The 23,012-nt window shown below is 43.5% G+C and overlaps 1 protein-coding gene and 1 pseudogene across 1 annotated transcript; both read right to left on the bottom strand.

Moving 5' to 3' along the window:
• Nucleotides 1-757: 757 nt before the first annotated feature.
• Nucleotides 758-1,198, bottom strand: LOC122470057 (60S ribosomal protein L30-like). The gene has a single exon (XM_043557192.1). The coding sequence runs from the start codon at nt 1,082-1,084 to the stop codon at nt 758-760; it is 327 nt and encodes a 108-aa protein (XP_043413127.1). The 5' UTR covers nt 1,085-1,198.
• A 2,624-nt stretch (nt 1,199-3,822) lies between these two features.
• Nucleotides 3,823-4,622, bottom strand: LOC122470013 (annotated as a pseudogene).
• Between the last annotated feature and the right edge of the window lie 18,390 nt (nt 4,623-23,012).

Genomic DNA, 23,012 nt, shown 5'->3' with positions numbered 1-23,012 from the left:
GTTCACCTACAACCCATGTTGGATAATGGTGCACACCTCTACTCCCCTAAAAGGGTAGGGGGCACTTGGACAGCCCTCTCAGATGGAGGCTGTAATTATTCAGCAAGAGATACCCCCAAATTGATGGTAAATGTTCAGCTGCCCTTATAAACTAACCTCATACAACATCATGACTGAAACTATTACCTCCAGACATGCCTATATGTTTCCCAATGGAAGGACTTATCAACCTAAGCTTTCTTGTGAACATTTTTCAGTACCTTCCTTTTGTTCATTTCCTTAGCCCTGTTTATCTCTGAGGATTTCTCAGTGTTGTTGCAGATTCTCTGGTTGACATGGGAATGCTATTGCTTCTGGCATTCTCAGCTCTGTCTTCACATAATGCCGTCCTCAGCAAGGTAATAAGAGCTAACATCATTAAGTGCCATGTGCCAGGTGACATTCTAAACAATTACATGTATTTATACATTTAAATCTTTGTAACAGATCAGTGAGTTAGAAATGGGAACACAAAATATCCCAGCCATTTGCCCAAGATCACAAAGCTAATATGTGGCCCAGAAGGACTTTAAGCCATTCAGTTTAGCTTCGGAAACTGTGTGCTCCATCAGTATGCTTGTTGCCACCAATATATCTATATTTCGACCCTAATGATACCTATTGTAGCTTTACTTATTTATGCCACACTACCAACTCACGCACACTTTTTTTTTAACAAGCTCTGGCCAGTTTTAGTAAAGAAAAATGTTTGCGTGATTTACCTTTCCCCAGTCTGCAGGCTTCTCATGACATTAGAATCACCTGGATCAACGGCAACCAGTGTGCATCCTCTGTAGTATCTCCCACCTGTTGTGCCCAATTCAATTTTATTGCCACTGTAGTGATGGACCCCACTTTTGGCCCACATGGTACAGTATTCTATTTCAGATTTCCTCAAGCCTGGGCAGTTGTTGGCAAGGAGGATCCGTTTCACTTTGCCATGTCTGATCATTTTCAGGGCCTGCTTGTACCCCAGAGCACACTTTCTACTTTTCATAACAAGTTGGAGCCTAGGGCTGATCATCTCCAGTGGCTTTTTCTTCATCTTCTTTGCAGGGCTACGACCCTCCTGTCTTAGGTGCCAGAAGACCCCAGTCAAGACCAGTCGCCAAGATGGCCTGGAGCGAGGACAGAAAGCTCACGAACATATATTAGCACATATGCTGGAACAGGAACGTATTCCAAAAGATCATAAACATTACTGAGTGGGCAGGTCTGCTGCTAACATTATGGGCCTACCCTTGTATGTTAAGGACCTTTTGTCCCCAGCGGTGTTCAGAATTCTCTTTGTATTATTCAGGCAGTAATAACAATAGCTACCATTCACTGAGCAAATTTTACATTCTTTATGATTTTAAAAACATCCCTGCAAAGTTGTATAATTGACTCAATTTTTAACCTTATGAGTCAGACAGGTCAAGTGGATTGTTTAAGATCATCAGCGGGTCTGTGGAGATTTGAATCCAGATCTGCCAAATTCAGAAGCCCCTGGTTTTACAGCTACTGTTTGAGCCTTCTTCCTAAGCCTTAGGCACAACCCTTAGGCGCCAACCCTAGTGTAGTCAAATAAATAGCCAGATAAAGTGACTATCATCCTTGTGGAACTATTAACAGCCAAAGAATGAAGGAATTGTTGGGGTCCAAGGGCAGGCCACCCCAAGATGGGCCACTTTGGCATAAAGATTATTTTGAGTTAAAAAGCAATCAAAACCCAACAAATAAAAGAAAAGCTCTTTACTTCTCGCTCATGTGCCTAAAAAGAATTTGTAGGGAGAGAACTATCATGATAGATAGCTACATTATGATATAAACTAGGTATGGCAGACAGGGAGGAACCTAACAAGACCTGTTTGGGTAAAGTCCTCTATGCCCCACTGTTTCTGAGTAGCCCAGAAAATACTTGTTTCCCAAACCTTTATTCTTTTTTCGTCTTCCTGTGAATTGCATTCCTTCTTTCAAAAGAAGTCCCAGACCCCTACCCCTTCTCCTTAGTCCAGAATGACATATATACCTTATTTTTCCTGCCTTTGGGATTTCCATGTCTGTGTAGATTCCCTGTACATACGCTCTTAAATTTGATTTTCCCGTGTTAACCTGTCTCATGTCAATTTGATTCTAAGTCTGGCTAGAAGGACCTTGAAGGGAACAGGACATTCTTGTTCCCCAACATAACCATTGGCCATAATTATACATAAATTCTAGATTTTAGGGAAAAAAATAATTTGTAAAAGTTCAGAGAAAAGGTAGGAATGACTCCTTGGCAACATTCTAAAAGTTAAAATGGCTAAAAGAAGAAAGAAGTTTCACAGAAAAAAATTCTACCTGAACACTAACATTTGTTTTAGTCCATTTGGGCTGCTGTAACCAAGTATCACAGACTGGGGGGCTTACACACAACAGAAATCTATTTCTCACAGTTCCGAAGGCTGGAAGTCAGAGGTCAGGGTCAGCATGGTGGGATTCTTGGGAAGAACCCCTTCTGAGTTGCACACTGCCAGCTTCTCCTTACATCCACACGTGGCACAGAGAAAGAGTGAGACAGCTCCTCCACCTTTTTTATCAGGCTACTAATCCCATTCATGAAGGATCTTCCCTCTGGACCAAATCACCTCCCAAAGGCTCCATCTCCAAATACCATTACACTGGGGATTAGATTTCAGTATATGAATCTTAGGGCAACATAAACATTCAGACCATAACAACAAATGACATAGATCAAGAAGAAATAAGGGGAAGTGTCTTTGACAAAAAAGAAACCAAAAGCAAATAAAAATAATGCAGAGAGCTTTCTAATGATTACAGATTTTAAAAAGAAACACCTGAAATATGAAAAGAAGCACTTATACACTTATCACCAAGGAATATTATCCAGTCATAACGATCCTAGGAAAAACAGAGTCCAAATTGCCCCGAGGCTTCAAAATTCAGTGTAAGGGCACTAAAAGGGGGCTTTTGGCTGGGCTCAGAGCAGGAAGAATGAGGAATGAAGAGCCTCGTAGGGGCAAGTGATGTCATGTTGAAAGCTAACAGAGAAAAGCAAGGCAATTCAACTCCTATACTCCTTTCTCTATCGAGGAAAGTGATCTTCAAACTGGGAAGGCTAGAACAAATATGGTTAGTAGGAAACTGAAACCTGTGATAGGTAAGGAGACAAGAAAACACCTTGCCACTCAAATGTGTTCTGGAGAATGACATCCCACTCCACAGAGGAAGGTGTAGGGTATAAGCAGCTGCAGGGAGCGATGGAGTATTGGAGGGGATTTTGAGGAATAGGAACATGCTCCAATTTAAAAAAAAAAGAAAAGCAAAGTAAATGGGTGGATTACAGAAAGGTGAAAATTATCCAGACCTGAGAATAATTTTTTTATGGATATGTAGACTTTCATTATGGCAAGCATATCCATAACCATAAAGATCTCCTTAAAACAAAAACATGTCCCAAGTATCTTTGTTAAGTAGTGATCTAAAATGAAGTAATAATTGGGGTACCTGGTGGCTTAGTCGGTTGAGTGACCGACTCTTGATTTCGGCTCAGGTCATGATCTCACAGTGGTAAGATAGAGCCCCACCTCGGGCTCCATGCTGGAGGAAAGGGACAAAACTATCTCCTGAAGTGGTGGTGACAAAAGACAGAGATGGCTTTCAAAAATGCAAGGGGCATAGCTAATTAACTTATCACCTCCTTCAAGCTACAGTGAGAATCTATTGGGAGAATCAAAGCCCCATAGCAGACGCATTTTAGGGCAGTTCATGAAATGCCTCATATTTCAGTAGAAAACTATTTCAACAGTGAAATGACATGGGCATCAGAAGCATACTTTGCTGTGACACATGGTAGTTGACATCTTTCCAAACAACCACCACAAGTCTGGGGTCCTCAAGAGACTGATGTCTCCCAGCTACACGATCATCTGTACTCGTATTTCACTGAAGAACAGGAACTCTGCTGGCTGCTCCATATTCTGGGTGGAGAATGCCAACTGGTTTTACATAGCCTAAATCTACAAGGGTATCAACTGCCATTTTTAGTGCATCACCCCACAGAGTTGGCATCAGGTTTCATCTGGAAAATAACCAGTTCTTGGACTCACTCCTTTGGAGGTTTTTTGGACCATGGTATGACATAAGTAACCTCCAACTCTTGTTAATCAATGAGAGCCACCTTTGGAATGAGAAGCTGTTCCTGGCCATCCTTATTTTTGGTCAAGCCTTTCTGAACTTCAGTTCCATGAACAAAACTATGATACTTCCAAGGCATCTGGGTAGTTCAGTCGGTGAAGCATCCAACTCTTGATCTCAGTTCAGGTCTTGATCCCAGTGTGGTGAGTTCAAGCCTTGTACTGGGCTCTGCACTGGACATTGAAGCCTATTTTAAAAAGAGAGAGTTAAAAAAAAAAAAAACTATCGTACTTCCAAACATGAAACACTTTATTCACTCCACCTCCAAATGTTACACACCAAAATCCAACAAATTCAGAGTCAGCTGTCCAAAGATGAATAGTTTTCTTAATATTTTCTGGAAACTCATTTTTCTTTAAAAGTTTAAGGTAATAAGTATAAAACTCATAGAGTATTTCATCATATTGTCAGCCCCCTCCCCCCCTTAGCAAAGGTGAACACACCTGAGGGTGAATGGCTGTGTGGCCAGACCCCTCAGGAATCAAGCCTGGTGGTAGCTTCAAGTGTTGGGAAGGGCAGCCCAGTGGGAAGGGAAGCCAGTCAGTAGTCTTTCAAGGGTCTCTCTTCTTATGTCTTCCTTACTAGAAACCAGGTCCTGGCCAAGTTTTTAAATGTCTATTTATTTTTGAGAGAGAGAGAGAAAGAGCATGAGTAGAGGAGGGGCAGAAAGACAGGGAGACACATAACCCAAAGCAGGCTCCAGGCTCCGAGTCATCAGCACAGAGCCCGACGCAGGGCTTGAACCCACCAGCCGGAGATCATGACCTGAGCTGAAGTCGGAAGCTTAACCGACTGAGCCACCCAGGTGCCCCAGGACCTAGCCAATGTTTAAAAGAGTAAATATTTTTTAGTATTTAAAATATAATTATTAAACAGAACTACTTGTACCACTCTGATTTTTACAAAACAAGCTTTACCCAACTAACCTTGTTTCTATGCTAAGAAGTTATAAGGGAAGCCAACATTTTCCTGGGTCAAGATTTCAAGAAGTCATAGTCAAACTATCCCTATGGACAATGTGGATAAGCATGAAATGAATGGCAATCACACAAAGAAGAGTTTTCTTAACTAGTTGAGTTACTGAGTATATATGTTACTGATAAACTCAGTTGTGCCCATCTGAAAAGTAGCATGTGATGATGGGAGTGGGGGGAGGTTGCTCTTCTTGAAAAAATGCATATATTGGTACCTTTTTAATGACTTGTATGGATATATGGAAATCAAATGCATGGTCTTTTGATGCAATGCTTTGAAGATATTTTGACAGCCATGTAAAACTATTTAATTTTTGAAAGAAATTTTCCTAAAATGCCAGTTAATATAATTATATACACACTGACTTCCTGACCTTCATCCCATTTCTGAGTGAATTTTAGAGGCATAGTAAGGTCAGACCCAGGGATGGGATGAGGCTTTGAGGTGTCCATTGTTCACATTTCTAGGAAACAAGAAGATTTTTTTTAATATTTTGATGTTCCCATTTTGATATGATCACATCAAAGTTGTCATATCAAAATGTTTTTTCCAGACCCGATTCCCATACATTCATCTGCATCACAGATTTTGAAACTCCAGAGCAATAAGGATAGCTTTCTTCAGCACACCCAGAGGAGTTTACTTTCTGGTTGGCAGTAATTCCCTGGGCTTCTAATATTTGTGAAGACAGAAAGTTAGGAGGATTGCTGATGTGCTGGCTTCAGAGTCAGTATTTGATAGCTCTCCACCACGCCAGATGGTTTCTTCCTGCCTATAGGAAATACGGGTAAAGATACACAGCATTCCAGGTTCTTTGGTTGTGAGCAACTGAAATAGACCCTCAGTAACCTGAGCAAGAAAGTACTTTATAGGAGGGATACTGGGAAGTGCTTGCAATAATAGTAAAAAAAAGGAGGGGGGGTGAACAACAGAGTCTTGGAAAAACCGAGAATCAGAGCAGCTGCAGGGATGTCAGTAGAAAACCCAAACACTGCTTCTGTAGGGAAGTGCCATCGACGCCTCCGTCCCACCGACCACATGTCCCTCGGCATCTCTGCCCAAGTTGCAAAGCTTGTCTCCTGTGCCGTCCCCTCCTGGGATTGGGCTGTTGGGGGTCACATGTGACTGACAGCCCAGCCACATGCATGCAGGAGGGAGGTTTCCCAAGGGAAAAAAAAGGGCACAGTCACCAGAGGATAGGGGCAGTCTGCTGAGAAAGAAAGAAAAAAATAGATCCACTGGAGACCTGATCTTCAAACACTCATTTTGGCAAAATTCGGGTTTGGTCTCACCTGCTTCATGGAAGTAGGGGCTTAGTTGACTACAGGCTGCATGAGAGTGCCAACACAGTGCTGGCGGCCCCAGCATCAGTGGCACTGTGCCCCTCAGAGGTTCCACCCCTCACGGCATTGCCACTGTCCCGTGGGTTGCCTCCCGTGCTTCTGGACTCAGGGACACTCCCCTTCTTCATCCTCTGGCTCTTGTGGTGGTAGCTGCTTCCCGCAGTTACTAACATCTCTGTCACATTTGCCTTTTTGTTCCCTTTGCCCTTCCTCAGCTACGTAGAAAGCTCCCATATGAATTTGTCTCTACTGGAAATGTTGCGAGTGTTTCTACCTTCCTTTCTGGATCCTGATAGATGCACATGGTGAGGTTCGCAGTAGGCTGGTGAGGAGTTTCACACCATTTCATACTTAGAACGGGTGCCTTGTGTAAAGGAAGACTTTAGGGAATGTGATAACCAGCTTCTCCTATCTGAAGAGCTTTCATCTGAAAAGGGGATTATATTTATCCCGTGTAGTTCCAGAGGGCAGAAGCAGGATTAGTGAGCAGGAGTTTTAAGGAAGCAGCTTTCAGTTCAAAGTAAGACATGGTCCTCTAAACACCTGAACTGCCCACAACGGAATGCACTGGGCAGCTTTTTGGGGGGGTTAGTCAAGCAGAGGGTTCGTTTCCATGTCTCCGAGACACCAGAGAGGTGCCCACCAGAGTGACAGGGCTGGGCCAAATCAATTCTCAAGGCCCTAAAATCTCCCTGCAGATTCTGTAGGCTTCAATTAAGGATTTGGTAATTTTCTATCGGAGCTTGAGAACAAAGCTAGAATGCTTAGTGGCCTGCAGAAAATAGTAGCTGTTATCCTCTAGGAATTACCGTGGCCCCGAGAGTAATTTAAAGCAATGTCTCTTACTCTAGGGCTGAAGAAATTATACTTCCCACCAGTCTATACCCAGCTGAGAGCTGACACCCTTTAGTAAAAGGATTCTTCTCATTTGTTTACGTCCCTGGATCCCCTCTGTGTACCTGGGATTTACACCCAGAGGCCCTTTGGAAGGGCCAAAGCTGACCACAGCCTATGAGTAATGGAATCAAACGATTCTAGTGTTCTGAAGAGAATGGCTCATGCTTGTGAATATTGTGTGATGAATTCACATCTCAGAATCCTTCTACTGCAGTCTGCGGCTTCCCACATCAGCCCTGGGTTCACAAGGGATGGACGGACAGTTATAAGGGAACCAGACAAGACTTCAAAATCCTGTGACTATCTTCCCGCCACCTTGAAAATCCCACCACCCGTCCAATTCTTGCTTCAACTGTCCTTAATCTGTGTACATCTTGTACAGCCCACCCTTCTGAGGTCGGGGCACGTAGCACGAGTCTCAAAATGGCTGTTCTCCATACACTCGTTTTCCTTTCCTGGAGCAAAACTGCCTTCAATTCTACTGTGGCTGTTTGGGGACAAGAGAGGAGAAAGCCATTCCCTCTTGAGCCCTGTTAAGCCAAACACAGAAACGTAAAATTCTGACTTCTAATATGCTCAGAAAATGGTAACTTCTAGCACACTAAAAGAATCATTCTCTTATATTTTCCAATGAGAATATTGGAAGAGAGAGGAAAATGCCATGTTTTACCCATGATCACATACCCCAGATATAACAGGGCCAGAAATTAAACTAGAGTGCGTTTTGACCTAGTCCAGGGATGCTCCCCTGACTCACCACAACATTATTGCTTCAAACGATCCTACTTTACAAGAGAGGAAATCCATGGAATTAAGTGTGTCAGTGGCTCAGCTCGGTTTTCTAGCAAGTGATGGTTCAAGCCGACGGTGGGACATCAGTGGCCTGGAGGTTGCATCTTCTGCCAACACAATACCTGGTAGTTAATTCTACTTTCCATTCTGCTTCCCCTTAATTTTTCCCGATATTCTTCCCATTCCTCTCATGTCGCAGGGTGATTGCCCAGAAGACAAAGGGAAAATGTCTGACGATGGGTGGGCGGAGTCTGGCTCACCTATTGGCTAAGGCACCGGACACCTGCCATGGTTTAGGGCCATCAAGGTGCAAAATATCTTAAGACATGGACACACTTGTGTGCCAAAAAGTCCAACAAGAGCAAAGAATAATTGGGAGTTAAACAACATCCTCTTCCAAAAGCTTATCCCCCAAATTAGGGCTCCAAGGCCATGTTCTCCTAAGAAAACACAGTTGGTTAGTACCTGGACTGAAGGAGCAAGGCTGGGTAGAGGCTGGCGCTAAAAGGGAAGCAAAGGGCAGGAATATAGAATATTGTGATGTGGTGGGAGGTGAGGAGGTGGGAGGTGGGAGGTGGGGAGGTGGGAGGTGGGGAAGGGGAGGTGGGAGGTGGGAGGAGGGGAGTGGAGAGGGCACAGCAGGTTGTCTCATGGATGGGCCCCCCTTTGGGATCCACTGTCCTGCTGCAGGTCAGGAGACCCCTCCTCATCTTCCAGCTCGGGAGATTTGAACTGCACTGTTCATCCAACTCTGCTCTCTGTTTCTTCTCCCTCTATCCCCTCTCTGCCCACCCCTCATATTGTTCCCCTCCTTGTCCCTTTATGTCCCTCAGCCCTCTCTCTGCCTGCTCCCTTCCAGTCTGAGGCAGCCACTTGGGGACCCTGTTATCCAATAATTAGCCTGAGCAGCTGCTCAACCAAACAAGCTCCAGAGATCCGCAGCTGGGAGAGTGGAGTCCTGCCTGGAGGAGGGGGAAGTGGGGGGAAGGTCCACCAAGCCTTCTCAGGTGGCCAGATGACGCCTAATTAGGCCCCCTGCTCTGGAGGCCTCACCAGATGGGCAAATGCCTGGAAGCCTTAGGGAGCCAGCAAGACTCTGTGGGAACTCCCAGTGTGTGGTTTCCTTTCCAGCTGCCTCTGGGCTGTGGGGGGAGGGTGGTTAAAATAGTAATTGGTGCCTCAGGTCAAGGGGCCTCGCTTTTCCCTGCCAGGAGGGGAGATGCTCTGCTTCCCAGTGGTACAAACCCCCCAAGCCCTCCCCCCGCAATTGCCAGCCTGGAGTCCGAGCTGTTGATTGAAAATGATTTTTTGAGATGCACACCAGAGGAGTTGGCACTGGGAACATTTTTCTAAATCTAAACAATGCACACCATGCATTCACAAAAGGCAGAATTAAACTAGAAGGGAAACATGAAGAAAATGCGTAGGTTTCATTCTTTCCATCTCCCCAGCCTGCAAAAGTGATCTGTGAACGGCGTGGCAGAGGGAGAATGGAGCAGTAAATGATTTCATTTTGACAGCTTGCGGTTTCTGGGCAAAGGAGAAGTCAGGGCCAGGCAGTAACGGGAGGGGGACCTCTGCTGAAGGTGCACGTTTTAGATTGCAGAGTGAGGCCACTGCCTGCCAGGGAGAGCTGCCCTCTCTAATCCACACGGCCGTGGCACCACCCCCTGCCCCTCGATATGGCCATATCTACAAGAAAAGAATGCAGGGAAGCAGAAAATGTGCCACCCTCCTCCCCCAAAGTTCTGTTACCAAAAGGAGTTTGCCATTCAGGAACCCAGCCGGGCATCATTGGAAATACTGGTGATGAAGGTGACGAACGTTAAGGGAGAAAAAATTACAAGAAGCAGAGCTAAGGATGGACCGAATGCCCTCTTTGTCCTTCCCTCTTTTGGACTTCCCTAACTCCTTGTGTGACAGAGAACATCTTTTTGCCTTTGGATGAAGACAGTGATATCTGTAGTGCTTAAATCCTTAACTCAAATGGCCTTAACTCAAATGGCCTAGTAAAGTAAAGGTCAGGAAAACCAAGAAATCTTTTCTACCTGACGCCATAGCCCTTACATCCCTGTTTGCGATACCCTAGAAGCAACCATACAAATTCGGAGCAGACACTCACTCACTTGGTGCTTTCCTTTTTCAAGCTGTGAGAAAGTGAACTCGCATCAGAATTGGTTTTACCTTACAATCACCTTCTAGCCCAGGGATGATTATTTTCTGTTATATGTGGAATAAAACTTCCAAAATAAAATAATAAGGCTGAGAAAATTAGTATAAGAATTATTCATTTTGATATTTCCTCTTTACTCTTGTTATTAATATCCCTAATTTGTGGGACCAATTTGTGGATGGGATGGGCTATATGTATGATTACATTTTTGGCCAGCAGAGGACCAGGCTGGAAGAAGAATGTCTTTGAGAAAGCTCAGTTCTCCGTAGTTTCTGGAGTATAGCATATTTTCTGCCAGTTCAGGCTGATACAGTGGACATTAATTGTTAATTCTCCTACAAGAGCCATCTGCTAAACCTTGATGCCTTGGAAATCTGGGGAAACAGCGCCATCTAGCAGCCCTTGCTCTAAGTGCTTCGAAGCTGGGTGTATCTGTCGTTAAGTGACCAGTGAAAAAGGCCACCATTCTTTTGAGGTTGACCAAGTTGGTAAGATGCTCTTCACAAGTCCACCTTGGCTATCAATGAGGACAATCGGTTTGCAACCACTTGGAGTCCATTTTGCTTTAGATAAGTAGCTCAGCTTAAAATTCTGGATGGATAAGCCAGGTTTCATAAAATTACATTAGCATAGAGCATTTCAGAATATACGAGAGGGGAAAAGGCAGTCTTTTCAATAAACGGGGCTGGGAAAACCGGACAGCTACAGGTGAAATAATGAAACTGGATGATTTTCTTTACACCACACACAAAATCAAAGTCAAAATAGAATAGAGACCCGAAACAAAACAGGAAAGCATAGAGCACTTCATCCATGAAACACGAAAGTATAGAGCATTTCATCCATGAGATGCTTTAGAGCTAAGCATTTAAAAGATAAGGAAATTTGGGGTGCCTGGGTGGCTCAGCCAGTTAAGCATACCACTGTTGATCTCAGCTCAGGTCATGATCTCACCGTTCATGGTTTTGAGCCCCACATCGGGCTCTGCACTGATGGCACAGGGCCTGCTTGGGATTCTGTCTCTTCTTCTCCCTGCCCCTCACCTGCTTCTTCTCCCCCTCTCTATCTCAAAATAAATAAATAAAATTTATAAATAAATAATAAGGAAACATGGGCCCAGGGAGAAAAAGATACCTACCTCTTCAAGGTCACTCAGTTAGTTTGTGGTTGAGTCAGGCTCATGAACTAAAACCAATACTACTATTCACAGAATAGGAGCAACCCTTTTTCAAAGGCAGGCCAGAGATGAAGATAGGACTAAGACACAGAAGTGAGAGCAGCCCTCAGTAAGCAAAAGTGTGGGTCTCTTTCTGAATCCACATAATAATTGTGGTATGACAAGGCAGATATTAAACATAAGGACAGATTTTGGCCCGTGTCTAGGACACACGCAAAAAACAGTAGACAGATCTTTGATCAGCCCTCCAAAATGTCATTGAAATGGCTGGAACAAATATTTGGGCTATTCCCCAACCCAGCCTCTCTGTAGTCTAGCCAGTCAAAGTTCTTCTCCCTCAAAGGAGAAACACTACAGATTTTAATTTGGGGAATAGGGGTTTTCAGGTTTTTCTCCTTCAAAAGCCCTCTGGAGCTCTGACTTCAAATATGTCAGAGTCTCTTTCTCTCCCTTGGTGAGGAATGTTGTGGAGGCTTTTCCTGTCAGAGCTGGAAGGGAAGGGCCTTCGGGATGAGCTCGTGCAGCCTGCACATTTGAATTGCCTGGAGGAGACGTTCAAAATGTCAGTGCTAGGTCCCTACCCCAAACCAATGAATCAAAGTCTCTAGTATAGAGCCTAGGTATTAGTAATGTTTAAGTTCCCTGAGTGATTCTAATATGCAACCGAGGCTGAGAATCACTAGCTTCTAGCCCAACCTTTCTTCTTAAAGATGAGAAAACCAAGGCTCAGAAAGATAAAGTGACCTGCCCAGCAACACACAGAAAAGTCACGGCAGAACCGAGACCTGTTTTCTCTTCCCTGTCCTTCACGGTCTGCTACAGTTTACTACATCATGCTCAGCAAATGCAGCATGCTAGACCTCACCAGCCACCAGCCACAGTTGTCACCCCATGCAGACACTGCCCCTAGACCTCACCAGCCACCAGCCACAGTTGTCACCCCATGCAGACACTGCCCCTAGACCTCACCAGCCACCAGCCACAGTTGTCACCCCATGCAGACACTGCCCCTAGACCTCACCAGCCACCAGCCACAGTTGTCACCCCATGCAGACACTGCCCCAAGGGACAACCATCTGGGAGTAGCTGTCTATGGATGGGAAGTGCTCCGAGCGCTGGGCAAACTCAGCCTTCAGGAACCTGAAAGAAGAGATGCTTTCTCATCTAACCAATGCTAACCAATGTGGGGGTGCTGCCACTTGGTAATATATTTTTTCCAGCTATGATTTTCGGAACCGCAGAAATAACCACACGGTGGATTTGGGGATTTTGATGTGGACCAGAACCAAAACCCATCGATCATCTGATTGGTGGATGGTAGTGGCACTTTGGGTCTACAGGTTACACTAGTTTCCAAAAGTCTGGTTCCATCCCTTTCCTCATGCACCATCACCCTAATGAGCAGCCGTGGGCTCTTTAGGGAAGGTTGGGAGGAAGGCTGACAAAGTACACTGTTGGCTGTGCAGCAGGATTTCCTCAATGGGACTTTTCCTCCCTATCACTCGAGGGACTCTGGGTCTAAGAACTAGCCCAAGTCTGGGAATTGGTTTCTGGTCCACGACCTTCTATTGACCTTTACCACATCTAGAGCTTTTCCATTCATGCAAATCATGTAAGCCTTTAGTAGCCTGCCCATCTGTTTCAGCCCAAGGAATATCACTATCAACTACCTGGCCAAAGCAACGTTCTGATGGTTATACTATTCTGGTTACTGCCTTGGCTCTGCTAACCTTTCAGCAACCTCACCCACCTTGTCCTTGGCAGTTAAATACCACCTCTTGCTCCCAGGTTCCATCATCCCCACTTAAGTCAGGGAGTCCAGTCTAAAGATAGCAGCCCCCACCATCACTCCTGGCCCATAGAGAAGAGCCACCACGGTGCTTTTCAAGGATATTGGGCCTCTCCCCTGGCAAATGCATCTCACCCAAGTTTGGTGAAAGGATTACCCCCCGGACCCTCAGGGAGAATACAGTCAGGAGATGGGTGAGGTGGTGTCATATTATACACCTACTCTAGCATTCCCATCTCCCAAAGCCTTCGGATACCTTCTTCCTCTGCCTCACGGAGGCCTTCCAAATAGGTCTTCCTGCCCATCCCACTTGTCAGAAAGACCTGGCCAGGACTCATTATCTTTTCGTCTTCATGACAAATCAAAACCCCAGTGATTCCAATATTAAAATTTTGCTTCCAAACATCTCCCAGGCTCTTTCTCAAACCTTAAAATAGCTTTAAAAAAATCCTGTTAGACAAAGTGCCCCTGGTTTTACAGAAATAGCAGATCGTGAACCATGAAATGAACAAGTGCATTAATACCAAACACTTAGAAGAGAAGAATGATTCAGGAAATCTTAGCATAAGATTCTCTAGATGAGGTTTGCTCTGACCAGGAATATACCAGCAGGCCATTGGCATGAACATCCCAGGCTGAGCCTCCCTGCCCTACTTCCTAGTATCACCCCTGCCTTCCACCAGACATGCAAAAGTGGGGGGTGAAGAATCTTGACCTTGTGGAGCCAAAATTGTTCCAGGGCTCATAACTCTATTGTTCTTGCTTTTGACCTTTAGCATTCCTGAGGTAAAACAGAAGCTTTTCCAGGGTGGTGGGTGTTAGCAGCACATGTAGAGATTTGCATTAGGCTCCACACTGTACCCAGGGATGACTTGGTCTGCAGCTTTTTTTTTTTTTTTTTTTTTTTTTTTTTTGGATTTGGATGTTGTGACCAAAATAACACAGGCTGTCAAAGAATTCAATTCAGGAATGCTTTCACACTGCGGGCCTGTCATGTCACTCCTCAGTGAAACCCTGGATTGGCTTCACCTTCCAATGGAACCCCCTTTCCTCTCTGGCTCACTTTCTATTCTGCTCCCTTGCTCGCTGTGGTCCAGACACAGCAATTTCCTTGCTGTTCTTCAAACATGCTTAGGCCCTCCCCCTGGCCATTCCCTCCGCCATGCCCCTCCACCAGTTAGCCCTCTGACTTCCCTTACCCTTTGCTCAAATGTCACTCGAGAGCCACCCTGACAATCCCATTTTCTACCACATCCCCCATTTCCCTCTTCTGCCTTTTTTCCACAGTACGACACACACTATACTTCATTTATTTTGATATTGTCTGTCTCCCCGACTAGAACGAAAGTTCCACGAGGGCACACATGCTGGTCTCATTTGTCACTGCTGAATCCTCTGGAAAAGCTTGGCACATGGTAGGCGATGAGTAAATATTTCGAGAGTGGGTGAATAAACTACAAGGTTCCTGGCTCTGTGGTTGAGACGATTACAGCTCAATAAACAGGATCCATGAATGAACTAGATATGGCCCGTTTGCCTGCTTTTTCTCTCCAACAAAGTGGAACAATCTCACAGTGATCAATTCAATTAGTTAGGAATTGCCCGACTGTGATACAATGTACAGACACAACGATTGACATTTCTACAGCATTTCTTTTTTTAAATTCTTTAGTTAAAAATACACATACATAACTAAAGCAAAATGTTTCCACTCTACCTAACCTTGCTATATGCCTGTAGTTTAAAAAAAAAAAAAAGTGCCTCTTGTCCCAGTAAAAATGGTCTTCATCATTTTGTTTGGAGAAGGAGGTTTAAAGTATAAGGGAAATCATAATTGTGATTCCTTTCACTCTGGATTCATAATGACTCTACAAAGACAGCAGCCTGTGTTTAACTCCATAGACCTGGAGGAAGTGAGAGGAAATCCTCAAACACCTGAAGGTGAATAGCATCAGTTCACTGCAAGAGGAGGCCACTCTTGTCAGTCCTCATCTGAGTAGTTTTCCTTTGGGCCGAACGAGAGGTTCAGCCAATGAATTGCTTAGTTATTAAGGTTTATTCTGAATTCAGACAGCTATCTTATATCTTGGAAATTTACCACCAAGAAATACATTCAGCAGTTGGGGAACTCCTGGTAAAATATTCACTCTTATATTTGTCAAATATTAACTTAGAACTTCATAGGCATGTTGAATAAACCAAGTAGAATGTCCGGAGACAATATTTCAGCATTCTGAGAGACAGGAGCTCCAGGAAGGCCTCCCAGATAGTGTGTCCTTTGGACAAGCCCTGAAAAAGATGACAAAGAAGCCATACAGATGTAGGAGAGAGAACATTCCAGGGAAAGAACTTGCAAAGGTTCTAAGATGGAAATGAGTTTGACATGTCAGGACCCAGGAGATTCTCCTTTTGGCTTTTCTCCTTTCTCCCCTTGGGTGGAATCCCAATCCCTCATCCTGGCCCGGAGGCCTGCCTCCCCTTCTCTGGTAGAAACAGGGCCTTCCCAGCTCTTAGCTTGAATTGGACATCTCAGAGTAACTCCGCTCCAAAACTTCTGTTGCCAGGGGCTCTAAGACTAGTTCTCCCAGGTAAACAAAACCCCTTTGTCCACCCACAGACAGGAAGCTGTGGATTCCTGGCCTTTCCACACAGGTTTTCTGTTGCTGACAAACTCTATAATCAAGTAGAGGGGTTGGCCAGATTCCACGTGTCCCTGGGCTGTCCCCCCTCCCACCCCACCCCCACACTCCCTCAACAGAGCTCAAAACATGAAAGGTAAGGTTGAGCTGAGCTGCACAAAGGACACGCTCACAGTGTGTCCCCTTTCCCACAGGCCTGACACATGTCATCATCACGAGTGAGCTGGATTCCCCATCCCCTCCCAGACCCTGCAGGGAAGGAGGGGAGTCAGCAGCAAGGAAGAGGAGGGAGCCACCTCCCCCAGAGTCAGGCTGGGGGTTCCAGTTAGGGACACGCAGTCCAGACCAGACCCTCTTCCTGGAGGGAAATCACAGTAGGTAGAGGGGAGAAGGAAACCCGGCCATAGGTCCAGAGCTCCTCCAGCCCATGGGTATGGGCGCTGCAAACAATATACGGGCTGTGGTCACTGCTGAAATGGGCCCAGGTTTATGGATGTATTAATGTTTTCACTGTTGTCCATTTGTCTCAGCCTCATTTCTAGCAGCTCCCAGTTCCATGCTTAGATGCAAGATGGGCGATTTATTTGAACAGAAATATAGAAAGAGTGAATTTAAAGGATGCTAGAAAGGCAGAGTCAGCCAAGATACCCGTGAGTTGTCCACTGCCTGCTTGCTACCGTCTTTTTCTATTCTGACGCCATTGTGCTAGGTGCCTTCTCCACGTCACCTCATCTAACTGCCATCTCAACGTGATGCGGGTCTACTGTCCCCAGGTTGCAGATGAAAGAACTGAGGCTCAGAAAAGTAGAGACACCTGCCCAGGCTCACACAGCTAGAAAAGAGCCGGAGTTGGACAGAAGTGTTAGAGTCCAAGGAGACTGCTCTTGGAAGCAGTGTTTCCCAAGACACTTGGAAGAGGATTAACTATATGCTGAATACCTGTGGATATGTTAAATTTTCTAATTCACTTTCTTAGAATTTCAGGATTTCAGGATTCCATCAAGTTTCTGGTAGGGGGAGTGGCAACAGAGGGGTAAGGTGTAGGAAAGATACAAACCCAGAGGAGAGCATTGCTGACTTCATGTGTGTTTGCCCTGTGGCCTGAGCTGGATTTTCTTTCCAGGGGTGAGGGGAGAGACGCCTGTGTTAATCATCACCTTCCCCTAGTCCAGCTTCCTATCCTGCCTGGCAACAGGCGTCTCTGGTATATAAACAAAGTACCAAGCCGCCAAAACAGTGTGGAAGGCAGGAAGCCAACAGGTCTGCCCTTGAAAATCTCCCCACTCTCAGGCTTGACACCTCCCTTCATTTCACAAATGCAAACAGAGAGGCACAGAGAGTGGACGAAAATGGCCAAGAAGACATCACCAGTCACGCAGAATCAGGATGAGAAAGAAAAAGCAACTCGCCCATAGTTTGTGTGTTCATTCACTCCCTCGTTCATTCATTGGGATTCATTACAACAGCAAAGCCCTGGCCCTCATGGAGCTGATGTTACAGTGAGGATAGACAATAAATGAATAAATACACACTGCAGTGTAAGGAGATCGAGAAGAATATAAAGGAGCTGAGGACAGGCCTCCTGGGATGACTCTGAGCAGAGACGTGAATGAAGTGAGCCATGCATACAAGGTTACTGAGAAGGGAACATACGTGGTGCTTACAACAGTGGTGGGGGCCAGAATACCTCGATAGGAATGAATGAGGGATAGTGGGGTAGAAATTATGTTGCGAGGGAACTAGTGCTCTCTCATAAAGCATCCTGTGTGAGAACAGGATTTTGGATTTTTTTAATAGTGATGCAAAGCCATGGGAGAGCTGAAAAGAAAGGAACATCATGATCTCTTTTATGTTAAAAAAAACAACAAAACCTCCCTCTTGTTACCCTATAGAGAAGAACCCACAACCTGCAAAGCAGGACAGGTAGAAGGTGCTGGTGGCACGAGCTAGAGCAAGAGGAGCCGGGGTGAGAGGTGGGGAGGTGTTGAGGCCAGGAAGTGTTGCCCAGGTGGAGGGAAAGTAACCTGCTGATGTATTGCATGTGGAGCGTGTGCAAAAGACAGGATTCAAGAACAACCACATAGTTTTCATCCTGAGTCTGTGCTCAAATGGTGACACCACTAAAAAAATCTTGTACACGTCCTAATCTGTGTCAAATTTAGCCTTGTATCTCTAGCCCTCAGAATGGTGGATCCCACATAACAGGGGCTTAATAAATTTAAATGATCAGATGAATGTGGTGATTAATACGTGTACATATACACAAATGCCAACATTCAACTACCCTGCTTCCCTTTGGCTTTTGCTGTGGTTTTTCAATTATTTTAGCTTCTTTTTCAGATAAAACCTTGGTTGGAATACGGATATATAAAACAGACCAATTACACGATGTTATTAATGGTTGTTTACGATTTTAGTTTAATTATGACATTTACTTATGATAAAGTCAGTCAATGAGGCCAAACAGTTCTGATAAACACAGACATTTGGAATCAGATGATACAGATGACGACTGCAGGTTTTTATGTGCTCTAACTTCCAATTTATTTGTTTTGTTTCGTTGAACTTTATGAAGAAGTGCTTACAGCTGGCAAACGTTTTCAATGTTATGTGCCAGTTAGTAATGCTTTAGGCTACATGTAAGAAAAGAGTTAAATGTCAGAGGATATTTACTATTGATTAACAAAAGCTAGGAATATAGAAAAGGATACCAGTTAGATGTGGTGGCTTATAAGACTTGAACAAGTAGCCCCAAATGTAGGCAACGTAGAACAAGTTCAATGGTTCAACAGTGTCCTAAAGGACCCAAATCTCTCCATCCTTCCTTTCTGCCCTCCCTTGCCTGACCTTTCATCCCTAGGACGCCACTTCATGGTCATGAGCCATAAAAAAGCCACCAAAAAACTAGAGCAAATGGTGGCCAGGACAGGGAGAGATCTCTTTGTGATATGCTCCCTATGTGAGGGAAACATCTTTTCCAGACACCACCAACAGAGTTCTCTTGTGTCCAGTTGGCCAGATCCAGGCTGCATGCCCTCTCATAGACCTTCACTAAGCTACAGGACTTTCTACCTGATAGCTGAACAAGACCAAGGAATAATTTCAAGAAACCTTTCAATAACCAATCTGGAAGCTTGAAAGTGGTAGAAACATTTTGCATAAAGTGGAATAAATAATCATACATAATGTAAAACTGGACCATCTCCTGTTGTTCTCAGTGGCAAAAGGCAATTGTGACCAGGTCCATTCTAAAGATTTCAGAAAGTAGAAATAAACTGACACAAAGAAAGACATACTAAATACTACATTTTTTCTATTTATCAGTATCCCATTCACTGTGGCCTCTGCTCCCCAGAATCTCTCTTCTCTTTCCCATAAACCCCTAAGAACTTCATTCTTCCCTGACTCCTGTCTGCCATCTTTCTTCATCCGTAGTCCCTATGATCATCACCAGTCCAATCTCTTGATTTCTCCATTTGCACCTCTTCCCACCACCATGATGAGCATAGAGTCATGAAGACAAACTTGTCTAAGAGTGAAGAAGGGAAAAGGCCATAGTACCAATGCTTCAATATTTTCACCTCTGTCACGTAACAGTATTGAATAACAATTCTCATTTCCTCTCATATGCGATAGAATTAGATCAGAAGTGCTTCAAATTTACAATAAGGGCAAAAAAAGTACTTATCGTTCAACATTATGAATATGCAGCATAAGTTAACTTGTTATTCCATTAGTGATTCAGTAACATGTCAGGAAAGGCTCTGAGCATCTACTTCAGTATGATCCACCTATACTTTAGGGTTGAACTCTTGTGCAATTTTCTAAGATTAGTTAGATGCTGGCCTGAATTTTTTTTTATAAAACCAATAGCATTTTTTCTCAAATGTATTCACCCCATAGTAGGGTAAACATGTGTTGTTTTACACATTATTTTTTCCAGACTCCTGCAAACATGTAAATGTATTAATGAAGCAAAGTGTCATGTTAACAAGTTAGCAAGAAACATAGGTCTCTCAATAAATTCCTAACCCTGCCTGTGTACAATGGTGAGCAGGAACCCAAGCAATAGCATTTTTTCTCAAGTTAAAAAATATGCTCAAAGATAGTAGAAAAATCCTTATTCAAGGGCTATACTCCTTACACAGACACACACAGACACACACACACTGTAAACCTAACAACACAAAACCTCTAGTGTTAAATTGAAAATGGGAAATATTTGGTGTGGGTTTTTTTCCTTAGTCTATAGTTTTTAAATGAGCTAATGATGCATTACTTTAAACACACACACACAAATCAATTCACCCCATAGTAGGGTAAACATGTGTTGTTTTACACATTATTTTTCCAGACTCCTGCAAACATGTAAATGTATTAATGAAGCAAAGTGTCATGTTAACAAGTTAGCAAGAAACATAGGTCTCCCAATAAATTCCTAACCCTGCCTGTGTACAATGGTGAGCAGGAACCCAAGCAATTCAGTCTATGAACTCCATGCAGCCATCCCTTCTATGACAGGCATATTGACCCCTTCCCATTGGAAAAAAATTTAAAAAGTAGAAACTCAGCAAAAAAAAAAAAAAAGACTCTGCTTGGAATGGAAAGGACCATGACTCATGCCAGTGGAAGACCCCATTCCCTACCATGCACAGGCTATTTGGTAAAAGGTAGTTTCTAGGATTATGGTTGTGTACCTTGGGCAAGCCTCTCAACCTCCTCCAACATGGACGAGATAACCTGCTAATAATGATCATGCCAATAAGGCAGCAGTGGTTGAATGAATGAAGAATTTCATTATCAGTTCAATTTTCAGCATCAAAAGTTCAAATTATGGAGCATCATCTCCGATAAAATTGAAACCTGGAAGACTACCTATGATTTCCACCCCACCAGTATGAAATTCTCTGCCTTTGAAACCCTTCAGGAATTCTTTATGTACTTTTAACTTGAAATAATGACTTCATTTCAAAATAAAGCAGCTATAGATTTTGAGGTTGGCTTGCTTCTAATGATTTCGGGTTTTTTCATCCAAGGCAGGAAAACTAGTCTGACCTTAATCACTGCAACAAAGAAGTTAACCAACACCACAGCTGCTGTCCCACCCCACTCTTTGATATAGACAACTAGTACGAGTTCTTTTTGCAATGGCAGCTCCATATCCCAACTTGCCTGCCCTTAAGCTCCCCGTATACAAGAGCTCTACTGTCTGATCCTGCCTTATTTTCAGTCTTCTTAGCTGAGTTACTTGATCTCTCTTATAAGCTTAGGTCTTACTCAAGTCTCTAAAGCCCAGTGGTTCTTCAGGCAGGGCATGTGTATGATTATGGACTTTCTCCCAAAGTCTACAGTTGGTTTTGCTTCTTCTACTCCCAACATTGTATTCTATTCATTGGCAGTTACCTGAGTCATGAGTAACTGTATCTCAAGACACAGCAATATCGAGGCCATCCAATTTTATTATACTTTATAAAAGTAAGTGCCCTCCCCTTCGAATCATACATTTTGATGGACTAAAACTCATCAATAAATCATGGTTCTCACTCTAATGCCATGTTTACTTAATTTTCTCGTTATGAGTTCTCAGCACATTAAAGAGCTGCTAAGATGCACTGTGCTTTTAACAGGTAGCATACATTAGGAAACAAATGACAGAAAACCGAACTCAAATGGTATGAACAACAGACACAGTTTTTTAAATTTCATACCTGGAAGACTAGGTAGGGATATATTAGGACATTGATTTTAGCTCCCTCATTTCTTTGAGGACTCAGCTTTTGTTCTTCTCTTCATTCTGCCTAATTCAGCAAGTCAGCTTATAGCTTTCTTCACGGTCATAAGATGGTTACAACAGTTCCAGATATCACAGATCAACACAACAACATTCCACAGCAAGAGCATCAGGAGAGAAACTGTCACCTTGCCCCTAATCCCTGGTTTCCTTTTATCAGCCAGAAAATTTTTCACAAGAGCTCCAAAGTTATCCTGCACCACCTCTCATTGCCCATAATTGTGCCACATTCCCAACCAATCATTCACAAAAAGGAAATGAGACCACCTAGTTACTTTAAGGTCAGTCTGTATTTGCTCTGGGCTGAGATTACGGCATACCCATCCTTTCCCAAAACAAACAAACCAACAGACACACAAAAACCCAGAAGAATGTGAAGCATTAAAAAATAGAAAAAGAGAAAAGAGAGAAAGGGGGATATCTGGGGCAATCAAGTGTGCTAAAAGGGATACTGGAGACCAAAATGTAAATAAAAGCACATTCCTCAATTACTATATCCCCAAAGCCACTATGTAATATTATCAGATTTACACTCAGCACCACCTTCATGATAAGGGCAGAAAGGTCAATAGAGCCATAAGAAATTCACAAACCACTGTTGATAAGGCAGTGGTAAATTTTTTTTTTTTTGCATAGCAAAGATACTTCTATATTTTAGGGTACATTACTTGAAAGGTTTCTGAAATCTGAGTGCTTTTTTTTCCCTCATCTAACATAAAATCAAGTTATCATCTAGGACACTAGATGAAGTTTATCTCCATTGTAAAGAGGTTCACAAAGGCATTGGTATTATCTAAAGATAAAAACAAATAAATAAATACTCAGTACATGATTTTAATACTTATTTCACAGTTACAGTTATTGAAACAGTAATTTATGAACATAAGAGTAAGGAGATCAGTGAAACTGAATAGAAAGTCCTGAAATAGATGTTCACATATACAGGCGGTTGATTTTCAACAGATGATGTAAAGTAATCAAATAGAGAAAGCAAGTTTTGTTTTGTTTTGTTTTGTGTTTCAGAAAATTGGGCTGGAACTGATAAACCATAGGAAAAAAGAACCTTAATCCCTGCCTCACACTATACATAAAAGTTAATTTGAGGTATATCAAACACACAAACATAAGAGAAAAAACAAAGTTTTTAAAAGGAAACTATCTTTATGACCTGGGGATAAGCAAGGATTTCTTAGACAGTACACATATTTCAAGAAAAAA

Source organism: Prionailurus bengalensis, chromosome D3, assembly GCF_016509475.1.
Source record: "Prionailurus bengalensis isolate Pbe53 chromosome D3, Fcat_Pben_1.1_paternal_pri, whole genome shotgun sequence".
In the NCBI taxonomy this organism is placed as follows: domain Eukaryota; kingdom Metazoa; phylum Chordata; class Mammalia; order Carnivora; family Felidae; genus Prionailurus; species Prionailurus bengalensis.
This window is presented reverse-complemented; position numbering and strand designations above follow the sequence as displayed.

What these genes read in the sequence shown, in the direction of transcription:
- LOC122470057 (XM_043557192.1), bottom strand. Translation starts at nt 1,084, where the DNA reads ATGAAGAAAAAGCCACTGGAGATGATCAGCCCTAGGCTCCAACTTGTT.